Source organism: Papaver somniferum, chromosome 6 (assembly GCF_003573695.1).
Source record: "Papaver somniferum cultivar HN1 chromosome 6, ASM357369v1, whole genome shotgun sequence".
NCBI lineage: Eukaryota > Viridiplantae > Streptophyta > Magnoliopsida > Ranunculales > Papaveraceae > Papaver > Papaver somniferum.
This window is the reverse complement of record NC_039363.1, coordinates 18310951-18332436: the sequence shown is the minus strand read 5'-3', so window position 1 is coordinate 18332436 and position 21486 is coordinate 18310951. Positions and strand designations below refer to the sequence as shown.

Sequence of the window (21486 nt, the reverse complement as noted above, 5' to 3'; positions counted from 1 at the left end):
TATCACCCAGGTAGGGCCTTGGAAACAGTACTATTGGTTCAACCTGTTGAAACCTCTTCAGCTTCCAGACCTGAATATCCCCATGGGATAGTCCCTGCACTGTTAACGCACCATGATGGTCACAGAAACATTGTTCACTATATTCACAATTGTTAAAATCATCCCTTGAATCAAAGGTCGTATGTATGTACAAACAGCTAAGACCGATTGAGAAGTCTTAGATGCAGTACAGTCTTATGACAAGTTTCTATACAACTTTACAGAGAAATACGTTTCAAAAGAAAGTTAGATTTGTGGGGATGCAGAAAATTTCTGTTTTTTTACTCCAATGTTGCTATCAGATACAGTTTAAGACCCTTGTTCCCAACTGGGAAAAGAAAAAGGACAAAAAAGAAGAGTGCTGAGTGCATTTTTCAGACATACCCTATGCCTAATTGATTAATCAGGGATCATAATCTTCCGACTGGTCTTTACTCTTCCCTAATGAAGTTTATGTTCCTATAAGTGATCGAAAAAATACTATATACCTTGGCACTGGCATGAGGCTCAGACTGAATGGTCAATGAACCTCCTCTCTTCCACAGTTTATGTTCGGATGCTCTAGACAAATCTATATATTACAATGAACACTCTCATTCAAATCGACAATATTAAAGAACAACACAAAAATCAATGCGCACGGAAAAAAAATAATCTTATAGGGAACTTAGCTGATCAACTTGAAAGCAAGTGACATGGTATTTACAGAGAGAATACATCATGGACCAATCTAAACCTCAGGTGTGGCATAGTTGCATCAGTGACTGTTGCAGATGCTACATTCATAGACGAAGGTTAAAGAATAAGATTGCCACTGAGTGGTGTAAAAAGTAAAGCTCGTGTTTTAGTACAGCCTCTATAAATGGTATCTAGATTATAGATCCAGTACATTATTAGGATGGTCGTACACTGCACAGTAAGCGTCCAAAGAGTATACTGGATTATAGATCCAGTACATTATCAGAACCCTTTATCTTCTTCAGCAACAATACTAAGGCAAGTAGACTATCGAGTAAAAAACTAAAAATGAAACAGGCAATAGCACTTCTCCCAGCAACAAGCAAGTACTGAACAAGCTGACATTTACAATGAACCATCTTGTGTTCAACTGTAGAGATGTTTTCTTATTCAGGGTCCCTAGGTCCAAATAAAAAACTTCTGAAATCAACCAAAAATAAAGCTTTCTTTTCCGTTAAAGGAGAGCAATCTATCTTCCCTAATAGTTCATAGAATCTGAGATGTAAACTACAAATTCAAGCTAATATTCCCTCAGTACTGGACAATCCAACAAGTATTCAAGTCCTATTATGATCTTGGTACAGTAATTTATTTTCTAAATTTAAAAAAAGAAAAAGAAAAAGAAAGAGAACAATAATATTAACAAGATAACGTAGGACCCTAATATATGATTAGGCTGCCATGATTGCTTAGATCCTAGATGTCTTTATATTGTTGATCCTTAAAGCTGAAGGAGTTATATTCTGGCTTTGTACTACAAACCCTAAAACTATGTTCAACTTTCCGAGTTCAATGAAATTGGTTAAGTTACTCAGTCATGAAATTAAATGTTCACAGCAAGTAAGAAGGTTTTCGGAACAAGGTTAAAACTGAGAAACATAAACTGAACTTTATAAGAAAACAATCAAAACAAATAAAGTTTCCTGAGATTTCGGGACAGCATATCTAACTGTTGACAATTAAGAAAGCCAAGTACAGAGAAGTCCCCATCTCAAAATGGTGTCACAGATTTCAGTAAGAAAAATGCAGGAAATTAAAGTTTGGAGATATTCAAAATCCTAAACTATACAAGTATCATAATTTAAGTCCTAGGTTCCAAAGTCTATAGCAGAAAGACTTCTCACCATAAATCTTCTCTGTCAAAAGAATAACAACCAGTCTCCAACGCTTCTTGGACTTGGAGACACCAACAGTCGTACCCCTGCAACCTGTAGTCTTGGTGTGCAGTCCACGGACCACAAAGGTTCCTGTAAAACATCCAAAAGAGGTAAGAAAATCGGATACAGACAACAATCCATGTTCAAGATTTGAGTTTTTTCAGGACAATATGAATTTGCTTAACACATTTTTCAAACCCAACAAGAAATACTACCACAGGATTCCAGGCTAAGGAGACTGATTTATACACCTGATCAGTATACAGTTAATAACTACTGAATCAAAGGGATGTGCCTGTATGTACATACAAACAGCTAAGACGGATTGAGAAGTCTTAATGTATTTAGATGTAGTACAATCTTATGACATGTTTCTGCAGAACTTTTCAGAGAAAAACGTTTCAAAAGAAAGTTAGATTTGTAGTTGGTGTCACTTGATACTTTTGGTGGGGGATGCAGAGAATTTCTGCTGTTTTACGTCAATGTTGCCATCAGATACAGTTTAAAACCTGGTTCCCAACCAGAGAAAAAAGAAAGACAAAAAGAAGAGTGCTAGGTGCATTTTAAGACATAAAAGCGAAATCGATAAGGATCATAACCTTACGAAGTTTGCGTTCCTATGGAAAGAATCAGAGCTGGACTGGCGAGATTTAGTGATGCTTGCTTATAGTGAAGCTTCCGGCGTATCCAGCGTTGGGATTCTATAATTCAAAAGCTTTGTTGTGGCTATCTTTTTTTGCCAACGCGGTCCAAATTCTGCCATGACAGCAGATATTGTATTATAACTCTGGCATCGGCAAAGCTATATGTGTAGTGTACATGTGTGTCGTACAGCCATGATGCTCAGACTGAATGGTTTCCACAGTCGAGGTTTGAATACACCAGACTCTGCAAGTCAATATTACGCAAAATAATCTTGATGAACACTAAAAATATGAAGGAACACAAGAATCAATATTATGGAAAATAATCTTGACGAAAAGAAGATCTTAAGGGGAACTTAGCTGATCAGGAAGCGGAAAAGAAGATCTTAAGGGGAACTTAGCTGATCAAGTTGAAAGAAGGTGACATGGTATTCGCCGTATGAAATACCTCATGGACAAATCAAAACCTATATACTCAGGTTTGGTATAGTTGCCAACACTCATCAGTGATTGTTGCAGATGCTACATTCACAGACGACCCCTATATAAGGCATCCAGATAACAAATACATTGTTTGGTCATATACAATGAGCATCCAAAGAGAATACCAGATTTTTCAGCATCTAAAGTGTAAATTGGCAGAACCCTTCATCTTCAGCAACAATAGTCAGCTTGTTCAGTACTTGTTCGTTGAAGGCGAAGACCTATTTGCTGTTTCATTTTAGTTTCTTATACTTGATACCCTACCTGCCTTGTTTAATGTATTGTTGCTGAAGATGAAGGGTTCTGCCAATTCACACTGTGGATGCCAAAAAATACATCTCTATTGTTGAGCACAACAAGGTTCATGGAAATAGGTCTTCGCCTTCAACGAACAAGTACTGAACAAGCTGACATTTCCATGAACCTTGTTGTGCTCAACAATAGAGATGTTTTCTTGTTCAGGGTGTGCTAAGTAGTTCCTCGCTCTTACAAATCAAACAGATGAATGATAGATGTGAAATACAAATCAAACAGATGAATGATAAATGTGAAAAGATGTCATGTCTCACTATAAGCTATATTCTACATTATTCAGCCATCAGACTAGAAGGAACATAGAGACAGTGAAAATAGGTACGATAAAAAAACTTCTGAAATAACCAAAAATATGCTTCCTTTTCTACCAATGGAGAGCAGAGTATCCTCCATATTAGTTCATACCATCCCAGATGCTAATTATTTATTCAAGCTTATATCGCCTCAGTACTGGACAATCAATCCAACAAGTTTTTCAAGTTCTAGTATGATCTTGGCAAGGTAATTTTACCTCCAAATTAACAGAAAGTAAAGAAGAAAAAGAATGAGAAAACTGAATGTTGGATATTAACGAAATAACTTGGGACTCTAGTCAAACCCTAAAACTATGTTCAACAATCAGAGTACAATAAAATGTCGTCACATTACTCAGTCATCAACAAACCAAAGGTGCACAAGAGGAGGACGACCTTCTAAAATAGTTGAAACTAACAAACTGAGACTGAACTTCAAAAAAAAATAAAAATAAAAACCTGGGATTTCGGGAGAGCATAAATATCTAACTGTTGAGCATTAAGAAAGCCAAATACAAAGAAATTCCCATATCAAAATGCTGTTCAGATTTCAGAAAGAAAAAACGAAGGACATTTAAATTCTGATATATTCAAAATCCTAAACCATGTGTCCTAGGTCCAAACTCTATAGCAGAAAGACAAACTTCTCACCTTAAGAACTTCTCAAATCAAAAGAATAACAACCAGTCTTCGATGTTTCTTGGAGACACCAACAGTCTTACCTCCGCGACCTGTAATCTTGGTATGCCGTCCACGAACTCTGAGACCCCAGTAATGCCTCATACCATGATGGTTCCTGTAAAACAGCCAAAAGAGGTTATGAAATCAGATAAACAAATCAACGGATGTTCAGTATTTGAGTTCTTTCAGTATGACAAAAATTTGCTAACTCATTTTTCAAACCCAACCTCAACTCAACAAGAAAAATACAACAAGGTCCCAAGCTAACAAGACTTATTTATCACATGCTACGCATAATGCGAATACTGGCTTTACATTCAAGAGAATGAACTGGACGTGAGTTCAAGAAAACCCCATACTTTCATGTTGCAGTGAGAAGTGACACTTGGATAGGTAACATGTCTTATATTCAATATATCAGCTATAGTTTATATTTAACAGATCAGCTATAGTTTACAGAGTAATCACGGTCATCAATAGACCATCTTTACAAGGACAATCCAAATAATTGTGCTTTTATGCTTCAACTTTGCTATCAGATAAATTTAAAACCTGGTTCTCAATCAGAAAAGGACAAAGAGAAGAGTGCTTGGTGAAATTTTCAGACCTACCCTAAGCCTTATTGGTTAGTCACGGATCATAATCTTCCGACTGGTTATTACACTTTCCTAATGAAGTTTATGTTCCTCCGGAAAGAATCGAAGCTGGACTGGCGAAATTTAGCGATGCTTATAGTGAAGCTTATGACTATAGAGCATTCTGGTTCTATAAAAAAATTGCCATGATAACAAATACTGATTAACTTGGCTGTCTTAGCATTGACACGAGGTTCAGACCGAATGGTCAATGGACCTCTCTTCCACAGTCGAGGTTGGGATACTCTAGATTCTGCAATCCATATTACAATTAAAACCTCATTAAAGATCGAAAATATTAAAGAACAGCACAAAAATCAAGGTGGGCAGAAAAGAAAGTCTTATGGGGAACTTAGCTGATTAAGTTGAAAGAGAGTGGCAGGGTATCTGCCAAAGTAAACGTCTCATGGACCAATCCAAACCTATATGCTCAGGTTTGGCATATAGCAGCCATCAGTGATTGTTACAGACGCTACATTCATAGACTGAGGGTTAAAGTTAAGCAAAACTCATGTTTAAGCATGCCGTCCTTAAATGGCATCCAGATAATAGATACATTACATTGTTAAGATGGCCGTACACACTATACAGTGAGTGAGCGTCCAAAGTATACTAGATTTCTCAGCTTCTAAAGTGTAAATTGGGCAGAACACTTTATCCTCAGCAATAATATGCTTCCTAAAAACTAAAAATGCAACAGCTAATAGGGCTTCGCCCTGCAATAGACAAGTACTGAACAAGCTAACACTTACCATGAAACTTGTTGTGTTAAACAGTATAGATGTTTTCTTATTCAGGGTCGCTAAGTAGTTCTCGACCTTGCAGATCAAACAGAAGAACGATAAATATGAAGGAGGTGCAAAATTCACTGTCATTAAGCAACTAAATCTGATAAGCTTTCACTACATCTATTCAGCCATCAAACTAAGAGGAGCATAGAGACAAGATTTTCCAAATAAAAAGTTGTGAAATCAACCAAAAATAAACTTTATTTTTGTTTAATGGAGAGCAAAGTATCTATCTCTAATAGTTCATAGCATCTGAGAAGTAAACTATAAACTTAAGCTTATATCCCCTCAGTACTGGATAATCCAACAAGTTTTTGAAGTCCTGGTATGATCTTGGAGTAATTTCTTCTCAAATTAGTACAAATTACAGAACACAAAGAAAGAGAATGACAAAACTGAAGGCTGGATATTAATGAAATAATTTGGGACTCTAATCATGATCTATATAAGTGATCAGGCTGCCATGATTGCTTTGATCCTGGATGTCATTATATTGTTGAGCCTTAAAGCTAAAGGAGGTGTACTGTGGTTCGCACATACCCTAAAACTATGTTAAACTTTTCGAGTTCAATGAAATGTCATTACATTACTCAGTCGAGAAACTAAACATGCACAGCAAGGAAGGTCTCCTTGATACAAGGTAAAAAGTGACAAAACTCAAACTGAACTTCAAAAGAAAACAATGAAAACAAATCAAATTTCCTGAGATGTTGGTGCAGGATATCGTTGACGATTAAGAAAGCCAAATACAAAAAAGTTCCCATATGAAAATATTGTCTAAGATTTTAGATTTCAGTAAGAAAAAATGAAGGACATTCAAATTCCGAAATATTCAAAATCCTAAACTAATACTAGTATCATAATTATAGTCCTCCCATGTTCCAACTCTAAAGCAGAAAGACAGACTTCTCACCATAATAACTTCTCTGAACAAAAGAATAACAACAGTCCTCTAATCTTCGTGTGCTGTCCTCCGACTCTGAGACCCCAGTAATGCTTCAAACTGCGATGGTTCCTGTAAAACATCCAAAAGAGGTAAGAAAGCAGATAAAGAAAACAATCTATGCTCAGTATTTGAGTTTTTCAGTATGACATAACTCACTTTTCAAACTCAACAAAACTTAATGTTCAACCTAATTGGATTTCTTCTTCGAAGCCTTTAGTTCCAAACAAGCTAGGGTAAGCTAGAAAGGAAACATGAAGACTTCCTAAGCTGTCACCCAACTGAGTACTGCTCTCGCCAAAAGTATAACACGAGGACTTCTCCAAGAGGTCACCCGTCTTAGTACTATTTTCACCCTCTTTTGGTCAGTCACCGGCTAGCCACGCCAATCGCGACCCCCTCCTCCTTTATCCTGGCTTGGGACAGGCTGTGTAGTAACTACACAGGCAGAGTCGTTCAACCTAATTAGACTAACATGACAAATATAAGGAACGAGGAAAGTAAAGATTGATGTGTATATGACTCACTATAAGAAAGTTCAAACACACACTCTACAAAATTGGTACACAACAACATAAAAATATTCCATGAGTTCCAATAGGAAAGTTATTCCCAGAAAACCATACTTGTAGAATAAGTGTAGATATCTTAGCCAGATTGGGATTCTAACAGACTCAAGCTTAAACTAGATTTATCTTAGTTCTTGAATAGCTCAAGAAAGTATAGTCACTAGATTTAAGCAACTTCTTTAGACTTATTCCTATTACCGCTTTCATCAAAGATTAGCAAACTACCAAAGTTCGATGTTCTGGATAAGCATAGTGATGATAAAGCAAACAACACCGATGACATATATTCATCATGTATGAGATTAGAAAACCATGTAATATAAAGCATAATCTGTAACAAAGTTTTAAAATGGCATGCGCACTATATCCATATATAAGCAAAACAAGAAAAGTGGCAAGTATTGGCAGAACTATGAGCTAAATTAATAAACAAAGGCAGCAAGCAAACAAAAGGAGAAAAGATAATGTGAACTCAGATAATTAACTACATACCCCATATTCATCTCACCAAGTCCTTCATTACAGTAGTAGCTCTCTCTAATTCAACTCACCGCGGAAAACCTTCATTAATGCAGGAGCTTCTTGTTCATATGGTGTCACAAACTTATCCGAAAAGGACTTATCTGTCAGGCTTCCAAGTGATACCAGAGAAATTTTTTCCTCAATCAGACCCTTTGAGACTAAAATTCTTATAACAGAGCACCTAGGGATAATCCTCTCCTTCAAGCTGTAAGTGAAAATCCATGAGTTTTCCGCAATAACCAATCAATCATAACCAATTTCATTCACAAGGAAATCCATAACTGCCGTAATCTTCTTCTCAGAAGCCTTCATACAAGAAGGACATTTCCTAAATGCTGTATGTAAGTGATCCTCAGACCAACTCCGTCTCTTGTAAACATCCATTTTTTTTCTCCAAGTGGCTTCAGTCATCGACGTCAATCTCTCTATAGCTTGAAGAAATGTTGTAGCTAAAGGGTCGAAACCCATTCCTTTAAGCTTTTCAACAATCTTATTAAACTTATCAGCATCTGCCATAAACGATCTAGGTTTGATGATAAGATACTTAATAATATAAGATTCAGGGACACCTTCACATCTCAAAAGCTTTACATTGACCCTCAATTGCTTAAGCCCGTTTATTCTGAGAACCCAAAAGGTAGATTGTTTAAGGAATTTATAAATATTTCTTTGAGTATGAAGAATGCTTTCAAGGATATCAAATGAAGGGATTATAGTATTGTTTAAGCTCAGTGTCAGAATGTTTGGGTCCTTCGGAAAGTTTTATTCCATCTAGCCCTTTAGAATTGAAAAAATCCAATTTGGGTTTTAGGGTTTTAAGAGGATCAAACAACAAAATTGATGGACGCGTAGTGATGAGTTTTGAAATGCGAGGTTTAGTGAATCCATAGTTTTCAAATAATGTTAATACTGAATCTGGTTGGGATGTGGTTTTGAATTTGATTTTTTGAGAGACATTAATAGCTTCATTTTCAGATAATCCACATGAATTGATCAGATAATTAACTACAAATGAATCAGAAGAAGAATATGACCTAACATTATTACCATTAGTATGGAACTAACCCTAGTTCTATTGATAACATTCGAATCCTGCTGTGTGAGGAAAACATACCTAGATGATGATGGAGAAGGTACCCCATTTATGGGGGTCGTAGTTTGCAGATTTGCTCCTACTCTACACCACAAGGATCGAAACATTTTCACTTCCACCACTGAAAGAGAAGAAAGAGAAGGAGAAAGCGGGTAACGAGAGTAATCCCTAGAATTTTGAGTTTGATTGTAGTGGAAACAAATGGAAGTCCTACGGGCCTATATGTACAGAATACATATTTATTTTATAAGCTGTACAAAATACATACATATGATGAAACTTTAACCCATCTTTTTATGCATTGTAATTTGCCGGAAAATTGTTCATTCTATTCTTCCAAGAATCAAGCTTTTTGTGTGGAAGCTAACTGGGACATTTGATTTTCGAGTTTAGGTATCCATAACCCGGAAGTTGACCCAAAGTGTTAGCTATGCAATACTCAGGTTCAGGAAACTGAAAAGCATCTATTTGGATCTTTGCCCGTTTGCCATAGCCATTTGGTTCAGCTTTTCTATGAGACATTTGATTCTTCCAGATAATGAGGACCCAATCACAACATGGGTCAAAAGGTGGCTCATAAATCCAGATCTAGATAATTTGATTAGGAAAATAGCAACCATATCATGGTTCATCTAGAAATATAGATGCTCAGTGGTTCTCGAAAACGTAATCCCAAATCCAAGGAATCTAATTGATCAGATCAATAAATTTTTGCAGTCCATCCCCAAAAAGAATAAAACAAAAGATTTGAATAATAACCAGCTAATGATCACTCCAAGTGGTCGAATATAAAATCCGATTGGATAATATTTATAGATGCATCTTTCAAGGAAGAAGACTTTTTCATGGGATATCCTCACATAGTATATTCAGTAGACCTCAAGTCTTTTATGCACATCTCAGCGGGTTCGGAAACAACTACTTCAGCCTTTCATGCGGAAGCGAAAGCTTTACAAAAAGCGGTCACATGGCTAAAAGAAAATGTTCTTTCCAGCGTTACAATAGTAACATATTGTAAAGTTTTGGCAGACTGCATCAACAAGGATAACACAAGTCCTTTTTGGACAGCCGAAAACATCGTTCGAGCAGTAAAGACATTCTTAAAAGAACTTCCTCAGGCTCAGACAATGTACATAAATCGAAAATACAATTCAGCAGCAGACATAATTGCCAAAGAAGCAAGGATAAAGAGCCTTCAACATTTATCTACGGAGCTACAACAAAGAATTAAGATTTCTAGAATTACATCTAATGTTTTTGATAGAAATGAAATTGTAAATCTCCTGTACTATATTTGCTAGTTAATATATTTTGTCTTTACATCAAAAAAAAAAAAATCTTCCAAATAGCATGAGAGTGGCACCAATATTACCTCATTTAAATACTACTTGCACTCTTTATAGTAACTATAATGAAACTTTAACCCATATTTCTATGCATTGTAATTTTGTTAACCAAGTTTGGGTGCATCTAAATATAAATCTGCAGAATATGACAAATGGAATAACAAACTTCCATGACTGGATGAACACTTGGTTTAACAATCAGAACGGAAATTCAAGTGAAATAAGATGGCCTGAATTATGTGAATAGTACCTTGGCATGTTTGGAAAGCAAGATGCAACCTTGTATTTGATAAAGTAAGTCAGAATAGTGCAAACACCACCGCATACATGGTCAAATACATAAACAGTTACTTGCATGTGTATGCCCCAAACTACAACATTATGCATAATCTCTATTATAACCCCATAAATGATGAAGAGTTGGTAATATCTACAACCGAACTAGAGATGAAAATCTTATATGGCAATTAGGATAAACATAGCAATATCCATGTTAAGTACGATTACAACTTTTGGAATTGGCCTAACTCTAACAAATTTTGCAGGAGCAAATGAAGGAAAGGGAACATATGCTGATTGTACTACAAAAGAATATCTAAAAGAGAAAGGAGCAGAGGCTGCATTCAATTGGGAAACTCAAGGGAGTGATTTCAACGTCATATTTCAAAGCGACTCTAATCCCATTCTTAGATTGTTGATGGGTCTTTACTCCAAAGCTAGGGAAAGAAGATATTCGATCAACGAGGACTTCAGGATTCAACCTAAATGGTTTTGTTTTAAAAAATAGATATGACATTATTGAAGCAGCTCATATCTCCTCCTTTTGTAACGGAAATGCTGTAGACCAGCACTGGAAGGATGAAAATCTTAGAATTCTACTAAACAATTTGAACTATCAATGTTGGATGAATACTATAATCAAATCCCAACCTTTATTACAATGATGGTATGGAATTATTATCAATATATGAATGAGATTCAATCATCTTTTTCGAAAAAGAATACTTATTTATTTATTTATTTATTTATTTATTTATATACTAAGAGGGAATTCATTGAATAAATTTAAATCATGTCATAGTCATTCTTTACCAGATTTGATATATTATAACCCGAAAAATCATTTAAAAATTGAAAATTAGACGCCTCTTGTCTAGCCATTTTTGCTAGCTCGTGAGCTACATTATTACCAAGTCTGTTTACATACTTAAAAAACCAAAAGTTACTATTACTAAATTTATTCTTTATACCTTAAATAATATTTTGCTTGTACCAATGAACCTGCAGATCATCCCCGGTTATTGATTTCATTACAGCTTCACAGTCCAGCTCAAAAATTGTTCTAGTTATTCTAAGCTCCTCAATCCAGTCCACAGCTACCTTCATTGCTTTGCATTCAAAATACTCAGCCCCATATTCTTATTCCACCTCCCTATTGAAGTTTAAACCTTTAGCTTCTAAGAGTTTACCTGCAAAATTGCGTATGATTAGCCTAACACTTCTTTTTTTAGTTTGTGGTTTATAAGATCCACTTATATTGATTTTCACAAAATCTCTATCAGGAGGTCTCCAAATCTTAATCTGTAAATCATTAGTAAAAGAATAATAATGCTGATTAGCCAAAACAGTACACTGATCATACAAATGATTAATGCTGGCAACACAATTTGCAGATTAGGCTTCTTATCTTGAAATATCACTAGGCACCTATCTTTCCAGATGTACCATACTGTACACATGATCCTTCATATCAAATTCTCATTACTCAAACATATTACTTACTTCAGAGTGAAACCATATTATAGCCCAATGCTCAAAATCTATATGATGTTCCCAAATGGTATCAATGTTTATATTCATGGCAAACCAAATGGCCCTAGCATAACTGCACTCCATGAAAAGATGATTTATAGTTTCCTCGTTGTTTTTACAAAAACAACACTGAGTTCAATACCAGACTTGTATCTAGAAATCTTAGTTCTGATTGGAACTATTCTCTTAATACATTTCCACACAAAAAGTTGAACTCTATGTGGAACTTTAAATTTCCACAAATTCTTCCAGACATCAGTAGGAATGGTACTACCTGCAGTAATGGAATTAACTTCATTGGTGCAAATAGTATTATATGCACTCTTAACTGTAAATTTTCCTTTTCTATCTGCATCCAAATCATGGAATCTTCACCTGTATTTGGAATTCTCATATTTAAGATTAAGTTAGCACACTCTTGAGAAAGAGAGCATTCACAATATCAGTATTCCATTATCTAGTACCTGCCAAGAATAAGTCACAGAAAAAAGTAAAAATTTCATAACTAGATGATCCAACAACTGGAACAGGTGGGCTATTTATACCTATAACTTAACAATCTAGCCAAATATTTACTTTGGTTCCACATGTAACTAACCACATAGTGTTTTTCTGAACAATCTCAAGACCTGAATAAATGCTCCTTCAAAGCCAAGACAACCATCCTTAAGTTTATCTAAGTGAAGAAAACTTCCATTTCTAGAGTATTTTGCTTTGAGGACCTCGTAACAAAGAGAGTTCTCATCATTACAAGCCTTCCAAGCCACTTTAGTCAACAAAGCAATATTAAAAATTCTAAGGTTTCTAAAACCTAGTCCATCTAGAGCTTTAGGAATCTGAAATTTGTCCCAACCAATAAAATAAATGCCTTTGTGACTACCATCATTTCCCCACAAAAAATTGTCTCTAGATAGAGTCTAACTGAGTAATCATGTTCTTCGGAATTCTAAAAACTCTCATTTGATGAGTAGGAAGGGTATTTAGCACATGTTTATCCGTAATTGATCTAGCAGCCTGAGTCATATTTTTTCCTTTTTAGAGATTGAGTCTAGAGCTAAAACTCTGAATACTAAGCTTAAAAGCTTAAGATTTATCTCAACCCGTTAAAAGAGTCACACCTAAATATTTATCAGAGTCTTTGATTTCTGTCATATAAGAGCTCTATAAAGATCAATTCTAGCAGAAGGACCAATGTTGTTACTAAAGTAAACACTAGACTTACTAAAATTGAGCATTTGACCAGAAAACTTACCAAACTGATTGAGAGTTTCAAGAATACTGTCACATTGTGCATGTCTGCTTTGGTAAAGATGAGAGTATCATATGTAAATAAAAGATGAGTAATTGCATAAGCATTTCTATCAGCTTTTACACCAGCAATGACATCATTAGAAGAAGCATTAACAAGGAGTCTAGATAAGTAGTCCACGACAATTATAAAAAGATAGGGGGATAAAGTATTCCCCTGTCTTAATCCTCTAATGGGACTATACTCACTAGTAGGAGAATCATTGAGTAAAATAGAAATTTTTGTTGTGGCAAAATTTCTCAGGGAAACCTATTTTTCTAAGCATTCCTAAAAGAAATGGCCATTATAACCTATCAAAAGCTTTGGATAAATCCAATTTTAGAGCCATTGTACCAGTATATCCTTCCTTATGCTTCATAGTGTGAATCATCTCATGAGCAATGATTATGTTATTTTGAATAGCTTTCCCTGGAACACAAGTAGATTGGTAAGGTGAAATAATTTTTTTTAGATGAGGTTTGATCCTATTTGCTAAAATCTTTGAAATTATTTTATAGATTATGTAACACAATAACACAAACCTATAGGTATGAAGTCAATAGAATTTTTAACAATACCACATTTAGGAATCAAAGATAAAAAAAAGGTTTTATTGGACTCTTTAGGCATATAACATGTGGTAAAGAAATTCTGGACAACTTGAACAACATCATTACCAACAATGCACCAATTTGTTTGATAACAACCTGCTTGGAAGCCATCTGGTCTTGGAGAGCTCCAAGAGGCCGTATATTTAAATTTTTTGAAAATATCATTAGCATATGGGATTCTAGTAAAAGACTCAAACATCATTAGTGATAATAGTTGGAATAATATCAAAAATATCTTCAAGAATATGTTTTATAGTAGTGTTAGAGCACTGCTCGGTCGAACTCGCAAACGTTGTTATCTCAAGATTGTTTGTCAAGTTTAGGTGATCAAGACTATAAGTCTTGATTTCTAGTCTACTTATAGTTATGTCTCGGATCAGGATAAAATGTGTAGTTGAGCTTTAGACTTCATGGGTTCATCGATTGAAGACGAAGATCTACTGAAGAAATCTTGGAGGAACTTCATCAACAAAAGGTATGTGGAGACTAAAACTTATCTATCACTCAGAAGTCTATTATATTCTATCTCCTACTAAGACTAAGTCGTATAGATGTATAGACTTTTACATTGTACAAATTTGATATTTCGAGTTGAGTTTAACTCGTTTATATCTTTCTTGAAATATGTGTTGGAAGCTTTTTTCTTTAGCTACGTTCATCATCATTCTTGACGAGTTTAGTTGGAAACAATTTATTTGTTGGAAACTAAATAATAAGTCAAAATACGATCATGTGAAAATTGCCTTGAAACATCTTATATGATTTGTGTGAGACAGTCATTTGATGTCGACTCGAAATGTTTTATGTTGATCATTCGATCACTTGGAAATACGTATAAGCTAATATTTTGTGTGAGACAGCTATTGTCGTCTTCTAAGGATGTTTCAATGATTGAAATGGGAGTTTAGAACAATTAACCATTGTCTGGATATAACACAGTGTGCATACCGGTATGCAAACTGTTGTGGTATGATTCAGGTCCGGAAACCAAGTTCGCATACCAGTATGCGAACGGTTTTAACTGTTAAAGTTCGGGAACCAAATTTGCATACCATTATGCGAGCGGTTCTACCTGAGTTAGGTCCGGGGCGACAGTGTGCATACCGGTTTGCGAACTGCTGGACAAGATCAAAGTCCGGAACTTATGTTTGCGTACCTGTTTGAAAAATGAGTTGGTTTAAGTTCTAAAATCGGTTAAGTATAACTTCATTCTCATTAACAAATACATTTATAAATTAAGGAATGCAATCTTTGCAAACCATGGCTTAATGTTCATTAATTGATTATCTTGAATCAAATCCGATTTTGTTTCAATTGTGTCTTGTATACTTCTATGAGAATATAAACAATTGAATAACTCTATGAGTAAAAAAATTAGATTCATTTGATTATTCGATGAAAAGAAATGCATGTGTTGCGAGTCTTGACTATTCGCCTGATGAGAATGACCAAGACAAATTGTGTTGCAACCACTGCAGAAATCTATAATTCTGATTCACTTTCATTTTTAGATATACAAGAAGAGTTCACTCCTAAAGTGTTTTCACAAGTTTCTTTGTCAAGATGATAAAATTCAGTTGTTGGAAACCGAAATCAAAGGAATAATCATCTCTTGACCAGATTCGATTAAGCTATATGTGTGATAAAGAAAAACTAGACAAACGTCTGGTGAAAACCGAACTCTTTCTGTATTATGAGAAAGAACAAATATCTATACTTATCAATGACATCAACCGCTGTCATGATGAAATCAGAAAATTAAATGTAGAAAACTCTGAGTTGAATATACGTGTATGCTCTTGTGAATCAACCCAAGTTGAATCCAAATCTAGAAGGATCCACAAGAAAAGGTTGGATAAATCTATCAAACCTAAGGGTTGTATTCAGAATACATCTGGACCTTGTTTAGGATGCAGACAGTGGAGCCACTATCAGCAACAATGTCCTAACCAAGCACATAGAGACAGATACTGCCGATCTAAAACGGCAAGATCAAAGTCCCAATCAAAATAATCCAGCGAGCCGATTAAGGGATTTGGATAATCTGATTTTTAGATATCAAGATCTTGTCACAAATCTGAGAAAAGAACTTAACGGTTCAATTATAAAAAATTCTCAAATTTGTAAAGATGTTAAAATTTCTAAAGGTAGAAAATTCAACAACCAAAAATTGATAACTTAACAAAAGCTATCATAAACACAAAATCCTTATTTTTCAAACAATAAGGATGTGTGTGTAAATATTTTTGAAAGAATATTTTCGAATAAATTTTCAGTTAATGTAATTAAATGGCATAATATTTCTTTCCTAAAGTTTGTGAGAAAAAAAACTCCTATTATTTATGGGAGAATGAGATAAACATTTCACTTCACAAAGATCTGACGAAATGTCTACCTCTAGTTGAAACTCTCACAAAGTTTAAAAAGTCTGGATTATCCTGTTTCCTAATAAGAAACTTCGTCTTGAATCATCAGATGGTGATTCAGACTCTAATCCAGAGCTTACTTAAGATGTTCCTAGTGAAGAGCTTTCATCCCTCAGTGATAATCTTCTCAAAAATCTGTCACTGAAATTAGATATAATTTTATGTGCAGTACGGAGCATGAATCAAGATTGGTTGTCATTGAATATGATTGGAATCCATTGGGATCTACTGATCTGGATCCAAAGCAAATTGAGAAACTCCGAGAGAGTTTAATATGTTATTTGAAATAGACTAATCAGATTGTTGATCTAGTTCAATATTTTGTATAAGGTCTATTCGAATAAAAACTATCAATTATTATGAATAAATAAATTTTATTTTATAATCTTTATTTCATTATTTGATAGTTCCAATTACATATGCCTGTGGTGTATGGTTATATTTTTTATGCTATTGCTTTCGGATTTATGAGATGTTAGTTTCGGTTTTTATTAACCTAATTTTCGATCTCATACTATGGTATCCCTTATGGTTTGTGTGGCTTTTTGATTTAGCGGGATTAAGTTCTAAACTTTTTAGGTAGGCTTTATCAAAGGATAATAAAGTGATACTATTAAAATTCATGTGTGAAAAGTCACAATATGTTGATATCAATTTATGTTTACATAAGTTGTGTTTAGCATAACATATGAGTTTTGAGTTTAAATTTTTGCTATTGGCACGCATTAGTTAATACCGATTCAACCTTTCTCTGGTAAAGGTTGCTCTTGTTGTTATTCTTTTTTTCTTGTGAGAGGATGACGACAAACATGGGGGGGAATGTTAGAGCATTGCTCGGTCGAACTCACAAGTGTTGCTATCTCAAGCTTGTTGTCGAATTTAGTTGTCAAAACTATGTCTTGATTTCTAGTCTACAATTAGTTAAGTCTCGGATTAAGATAAAAGGTGTAGTTGAGGTAGGGACATCATTGCAATCATCATTGCGTTCTACTTTTTGAAGGCGAAGATCAACCGAAGCTTTTAGAGAACTTCATCGACAAAAAGTAAGTGAAGAATGAACCACATATATCTCAAGTTACATTCATATTTCTATCTAGGTATGAGACGTTGTCGCATAACTAATTAGACTATCGTAAGCATCTCAAGAATTTCGAGTTAAGTTTATCTTGTAAATAGTTCTCGATATGAGACTAAGCTTAATGAACATTTGTTCATACTTGATGAATTTCAGTTAAGGACAATTCATTGTTCGTAATCTAAATTATTATTCAAGATTACCATTCGAAAATAGCCTGGAACAGTGATATGTATCATTGTATCATTGAGAATGTTTCGAAGTGATTTAGAGAGAAATATAGAACTCTATTATTTTCTGAAACAAGACAGTATACGTACCAGTCTTACAAACTGGGAGAACTATTGTAGGTCTGGAATCGTAATACGTGTACTTTGTACAAATAACAAAAGTAGCTATATGTTGAAAAACAGATTTTTGGTATGCATACTCGTATGTACACCTTAAAAAATATGTGAACTCGTGAACCCGGATCGGCACGCAAACCAGTACGCGTACTAAAAAAGAACTGTTGATCCCGGAACCAGTTTGGTATCCATACCGGTACACGTACCACAAAAGTTCTGTGAACTACGGAACTTGGTTATGTTTAAATGTTATATATACCAGTACGCAAACCATAAAAGTTTTGCGAACTCCGGAACTCGGTTATGTCTTAAGGTTTGCAAATCGGTACACGTACCATGACATAATTGTTCACGAACCGGTTAAGCATTTGTATCTTGTACATCTACTTACCTTGTAGATTAAATTCATATGCACATAAGATTATTTCTCCGAGATAATTCGCATTTGAATAATCTCTAAAGTCACTACTTATTTGATCACATGATTGTGACTCAAGGTTCATGTCTTAAGTTGTTTATGAAAATGCTCAAGCTTATAGTTAAGTTGGGTAGCTTCGGCTAACCATTCATGAGCGTGGTCCTTATACACGGTTCAGTTACTCATCCTAACCAGAGTGTATATCTGATCATGTAAATCAGATTTCAAAGTTTCATCTAACGGTGGATATTGTTTTCTTTGTTCCAAAGTTATCTTAGCTTAAACCTAAAGCAACCTATTCTTTGAAAGTCTATAAAAGGGGATGATAGACACATTTTTGTGTCTGATATAATCTCAATTGTATATATTGTTAGTGCTCGATTTTGTATTTATTTTGGCTTTTTATGTCTTTGTAGGTGTTTTTGGAAAAATAAGGTTTTGCGGCGAAATTGGCTCGAAAAGTGTTTTTTGCGTTCATGGGAGGACATTTGCTATTCGGACCCTCACTTTGGATAAGGGGTAACCTAATTACTAAGGGGAATCATATTTCCAGGCATCTGCTAATCGCACCCGTACTCTGGATAATGGGAAACCATATTCAACATTCAAAAATCAGGTTTTGGCGGGAAAAAAAGTGCAGTTAAAGAGCAGTTTTGGCAATCGTGATTTGGAGGAGTTTGAGGTCGATTAAACCTCTGATTTTCATAGGATAGACTCCTTATGGGTCTAGGAATCTGATATGGGTGTTTAAATCGATTAGATTGGGCTCAAACGACGAATTTTTCTCACAACAAGAAAATATGGAAAGTCACGTGTGTGACCTGTTTTAGAGAATTTTAGAGTGATTAAAACGTTGTAAACCTTCCCAAAGATTTGTATCTATCTAAGGAAGAGTTTAGAATAAAAAGGAAAGCTCAGAAACGTGTAGAAATCCTAAAACAAGAAATTGTTGCAACTTGGCCGTGAAGAGAAGGAAAGAGATTTTGGAAGATTTGGGAGAGATTTAATCGGTATTTTTCATATAAATAGATGTCTTGGGTCATATAGAAGAGGTGTTGAGAGTTTGGGAACCTAAGGAGAGACAGAGAAGAAGAAATCAGTGCTTTACCAAACTCTGTTTCTGCTGCTGCTGTTGTTGAAGAAGAAGAACAGCTGAAGAACATTACCCTCAGTAGACAGTCGCAGAAAACTGTCCTGTTTAACAGCTGAAGAACATTAGGCTGTTCAGGGCAGTCTTATTTTATGGCAGTGTTATTTCAGGGCAGTCTTAAAATCAGTTACAAAGCAACAGTTTTTCTGTAACAGTCCATTGTAACATCTGTTTTGCAACACCAATACACTGTTGCAAACAGTCTGTGTTATTACTTTTCACTCTTTTAATCATCTTTTGAGCAACAAACACATATTTTGAGATCATGATTAATATGAGGAGCTAAACCCCAACACTGGGATGACGGAGAAAGCCATATTTCATACGTGTGGTAATTATATTTAATTCTTTTTATGACTTTTTGCATTAATTTAATCGTTTTATGATTTTTCTTAATTAGTTGTGAAGTCGTATGATGATGTATGCTTGGTCTAAGTGCTTTTGATGCATCATGCTAGTGATTTACAGTTAATCTTTTTAAAATCTACCCTGGCAAAGAATTAAAGTCAATAAACAAGAGCTATAATTGTCTAAGAATTGATTTTTGAACCACATGGTATGAGGTTTGGTGGAATCCTGAGTCTCAGTAACCTCTCGACATTGTGACAAACCTTGTGTATATATTTTATTTATTTTTATTTTTTTCTATTATTAAGTCTGAAATTGAGTCTACACAAGTCCGAGTTGAACGAACTTTATTTACCACTTAAAAAACTACATCAATATATGGCGCCGCCGGTGCGGATTTGTATTTAGATTTGTTTTAGGTTTATTTTTTTTTATTTTTTTTGTTCTTTTTTACGCGTTTTGGTATTTTTCGATTCTTTTCAGATTTGGAGCGAAGCTACAAGGAAAGAAAAGTACTATAAAAGGAAAGCATCGCCAAAGAAGGAAAAAACAGAGGAATCTGAAAGGAGTGAAGAGGAAGATTTTGTACATAGTTATTTTGTTTTATTTTTAGAAACTGTAAATAGGGTTTGATTTTTCTAATTTTTCTTTTCCTTTTTGGACATTTTTAATTTTGGACTTGGACATTTTTATTTTTAAACCCTAAGGAAGGGTTAAAATTAAATATATATTGTTTGCAGGGAAGGACGACAGTTACGATACTGTCTCGGCCCCTCGGGTTCGTACACTGACATAGGATTCGGTGGCCTGAGTCGACTTCAACGGTTCATCGCCCGTCTGGTACGGGAGGTAAGACTCTATCCACCCACGAATCCTCTGTCAGTGGGTTTTATTTTGTGTGACAACTCACACCCCTGCAGTAGAATGTCGAACTGGTATTACAATAGCCAATACAATAAATATCCGACTGAGTTTCAAAATGGACGTTACCACTATGACCATAGTGTGGATAGTAGTTGGGAACATCGGCCTTTTGAAGATTATGGTCCATACCATGGTGAGCCCAATTACTATCCACATACGCACCGGCCATATGAGCAAAATTCTTATATTTCTCCTTTAGAAGAGTCTCTCAGGAAGTTAGAAGAGTCGACACGTAGGATAGCTGAGATGAATAACTTAGTTTATGACGAAAGAAAGTTTTCTTTAGAGGAATCCCTCAAGCTGATAGATGAGCGAACGAAAGAATTGCTCGAAATAATCTTAATTTTCAATACAGTGTCTCCAATAATACCCTTGAAAATGAGGATAGTTATTTGCATACAAGATGACGAGGATAAATTGGTAACTACTTGTTTAGATGAGGTTCAACCATTTTCATGTTATTATAATGATTATGATGAGGATAGTGTTGATGAAGAATTTGAAATAAATAGGCATAGTGATCAGGAATTTGCTACTCCAACTGAGCTTAATAATAATATTATTTCTAGTTCAAATCCAAATAATTTTAATAATTATTCACCTATTCAAAAGGACGAGGATTTGACTAGAGATACCCCCGTTTTAGACGATGTAGTATTTCCTTTTGATTACGAAGCTAATAATGGTTTAGAGGAACGAGTATATTTTGAGTCTAGCGATTTAGAAACAATAGACTTAGAAAAAGAAAATGAACTCGTCGAGATGAGTGAGGATGTACCCGACTTAGAAGAATCAATTGACCATTTTCATGAATTAGATGACCTTGAAATTAGGGAAGTTG

The 21486-nt window shown here is 34.9% G+C and overlaps 1 protein-coding gene across 9 annotated transcripts; it reads right to left on the bottom strand.

Moving 5' to 3' along the window:
* Positions 1–1660: 1660 nt before the first annotated feature.
* On the bottom strand, positions 1661–9193 carry LOC113287093 (40S ribosomal protein S18-like). 9 transcript variants are annotated; one of them, XR_003329691.1, is made up of 6 exons: positions 7778–9193; positions 6876–7186; positions 4962–6788; positions 4321–4465; positions 2534–2822; positions 1661–2024 (listed from the first exon to the last, which is right to left on the bottom strand). XR_003329691.1 is itself a non-coding variant. In XM_026535763.1 (5 exons), exons 1-4 carry the CDS (start codon positions 7786–7788, stop codon positions 2599–2601), a joined length of 279 nt encoding a protein of 92 aa, XP_026391548.1. In that variant the 5' UTR covers positions 7789–9193; the 3' UTR covers positions 1661–2024; positions 2534–2598. The 9 variants fall into 9 exon arrangements, 3 of the variants coding, with proteins under 3 accessions (XP_026391548.1, XP_026391549.1, XP_026391547.1); XR_003329692.1 differs by having other exon boundaries at positions 6876–7177; XR_003329689.1 differs by having other exon boundaries at positions 6876–7154.
* Positions 9194–21486: the final 12293 nt, after the last annotated feature.

Coding starts and splice junctions, on each gene's coding strand:
- LOC113287093 (XM_026535762.1), bottom strand. CDS start 9,007: ATGTTTCGATCCTTGTGGTGTAGAGTAGGAGCAAATCTGCAAACTACG. Junction 8,430..8,921: donor CCTTCTCCATCATCATCTAG/GTATGTTTTCCT, acceptor TTGGGTTCTCAG/AATAAACGGGCTTAAGCAAT.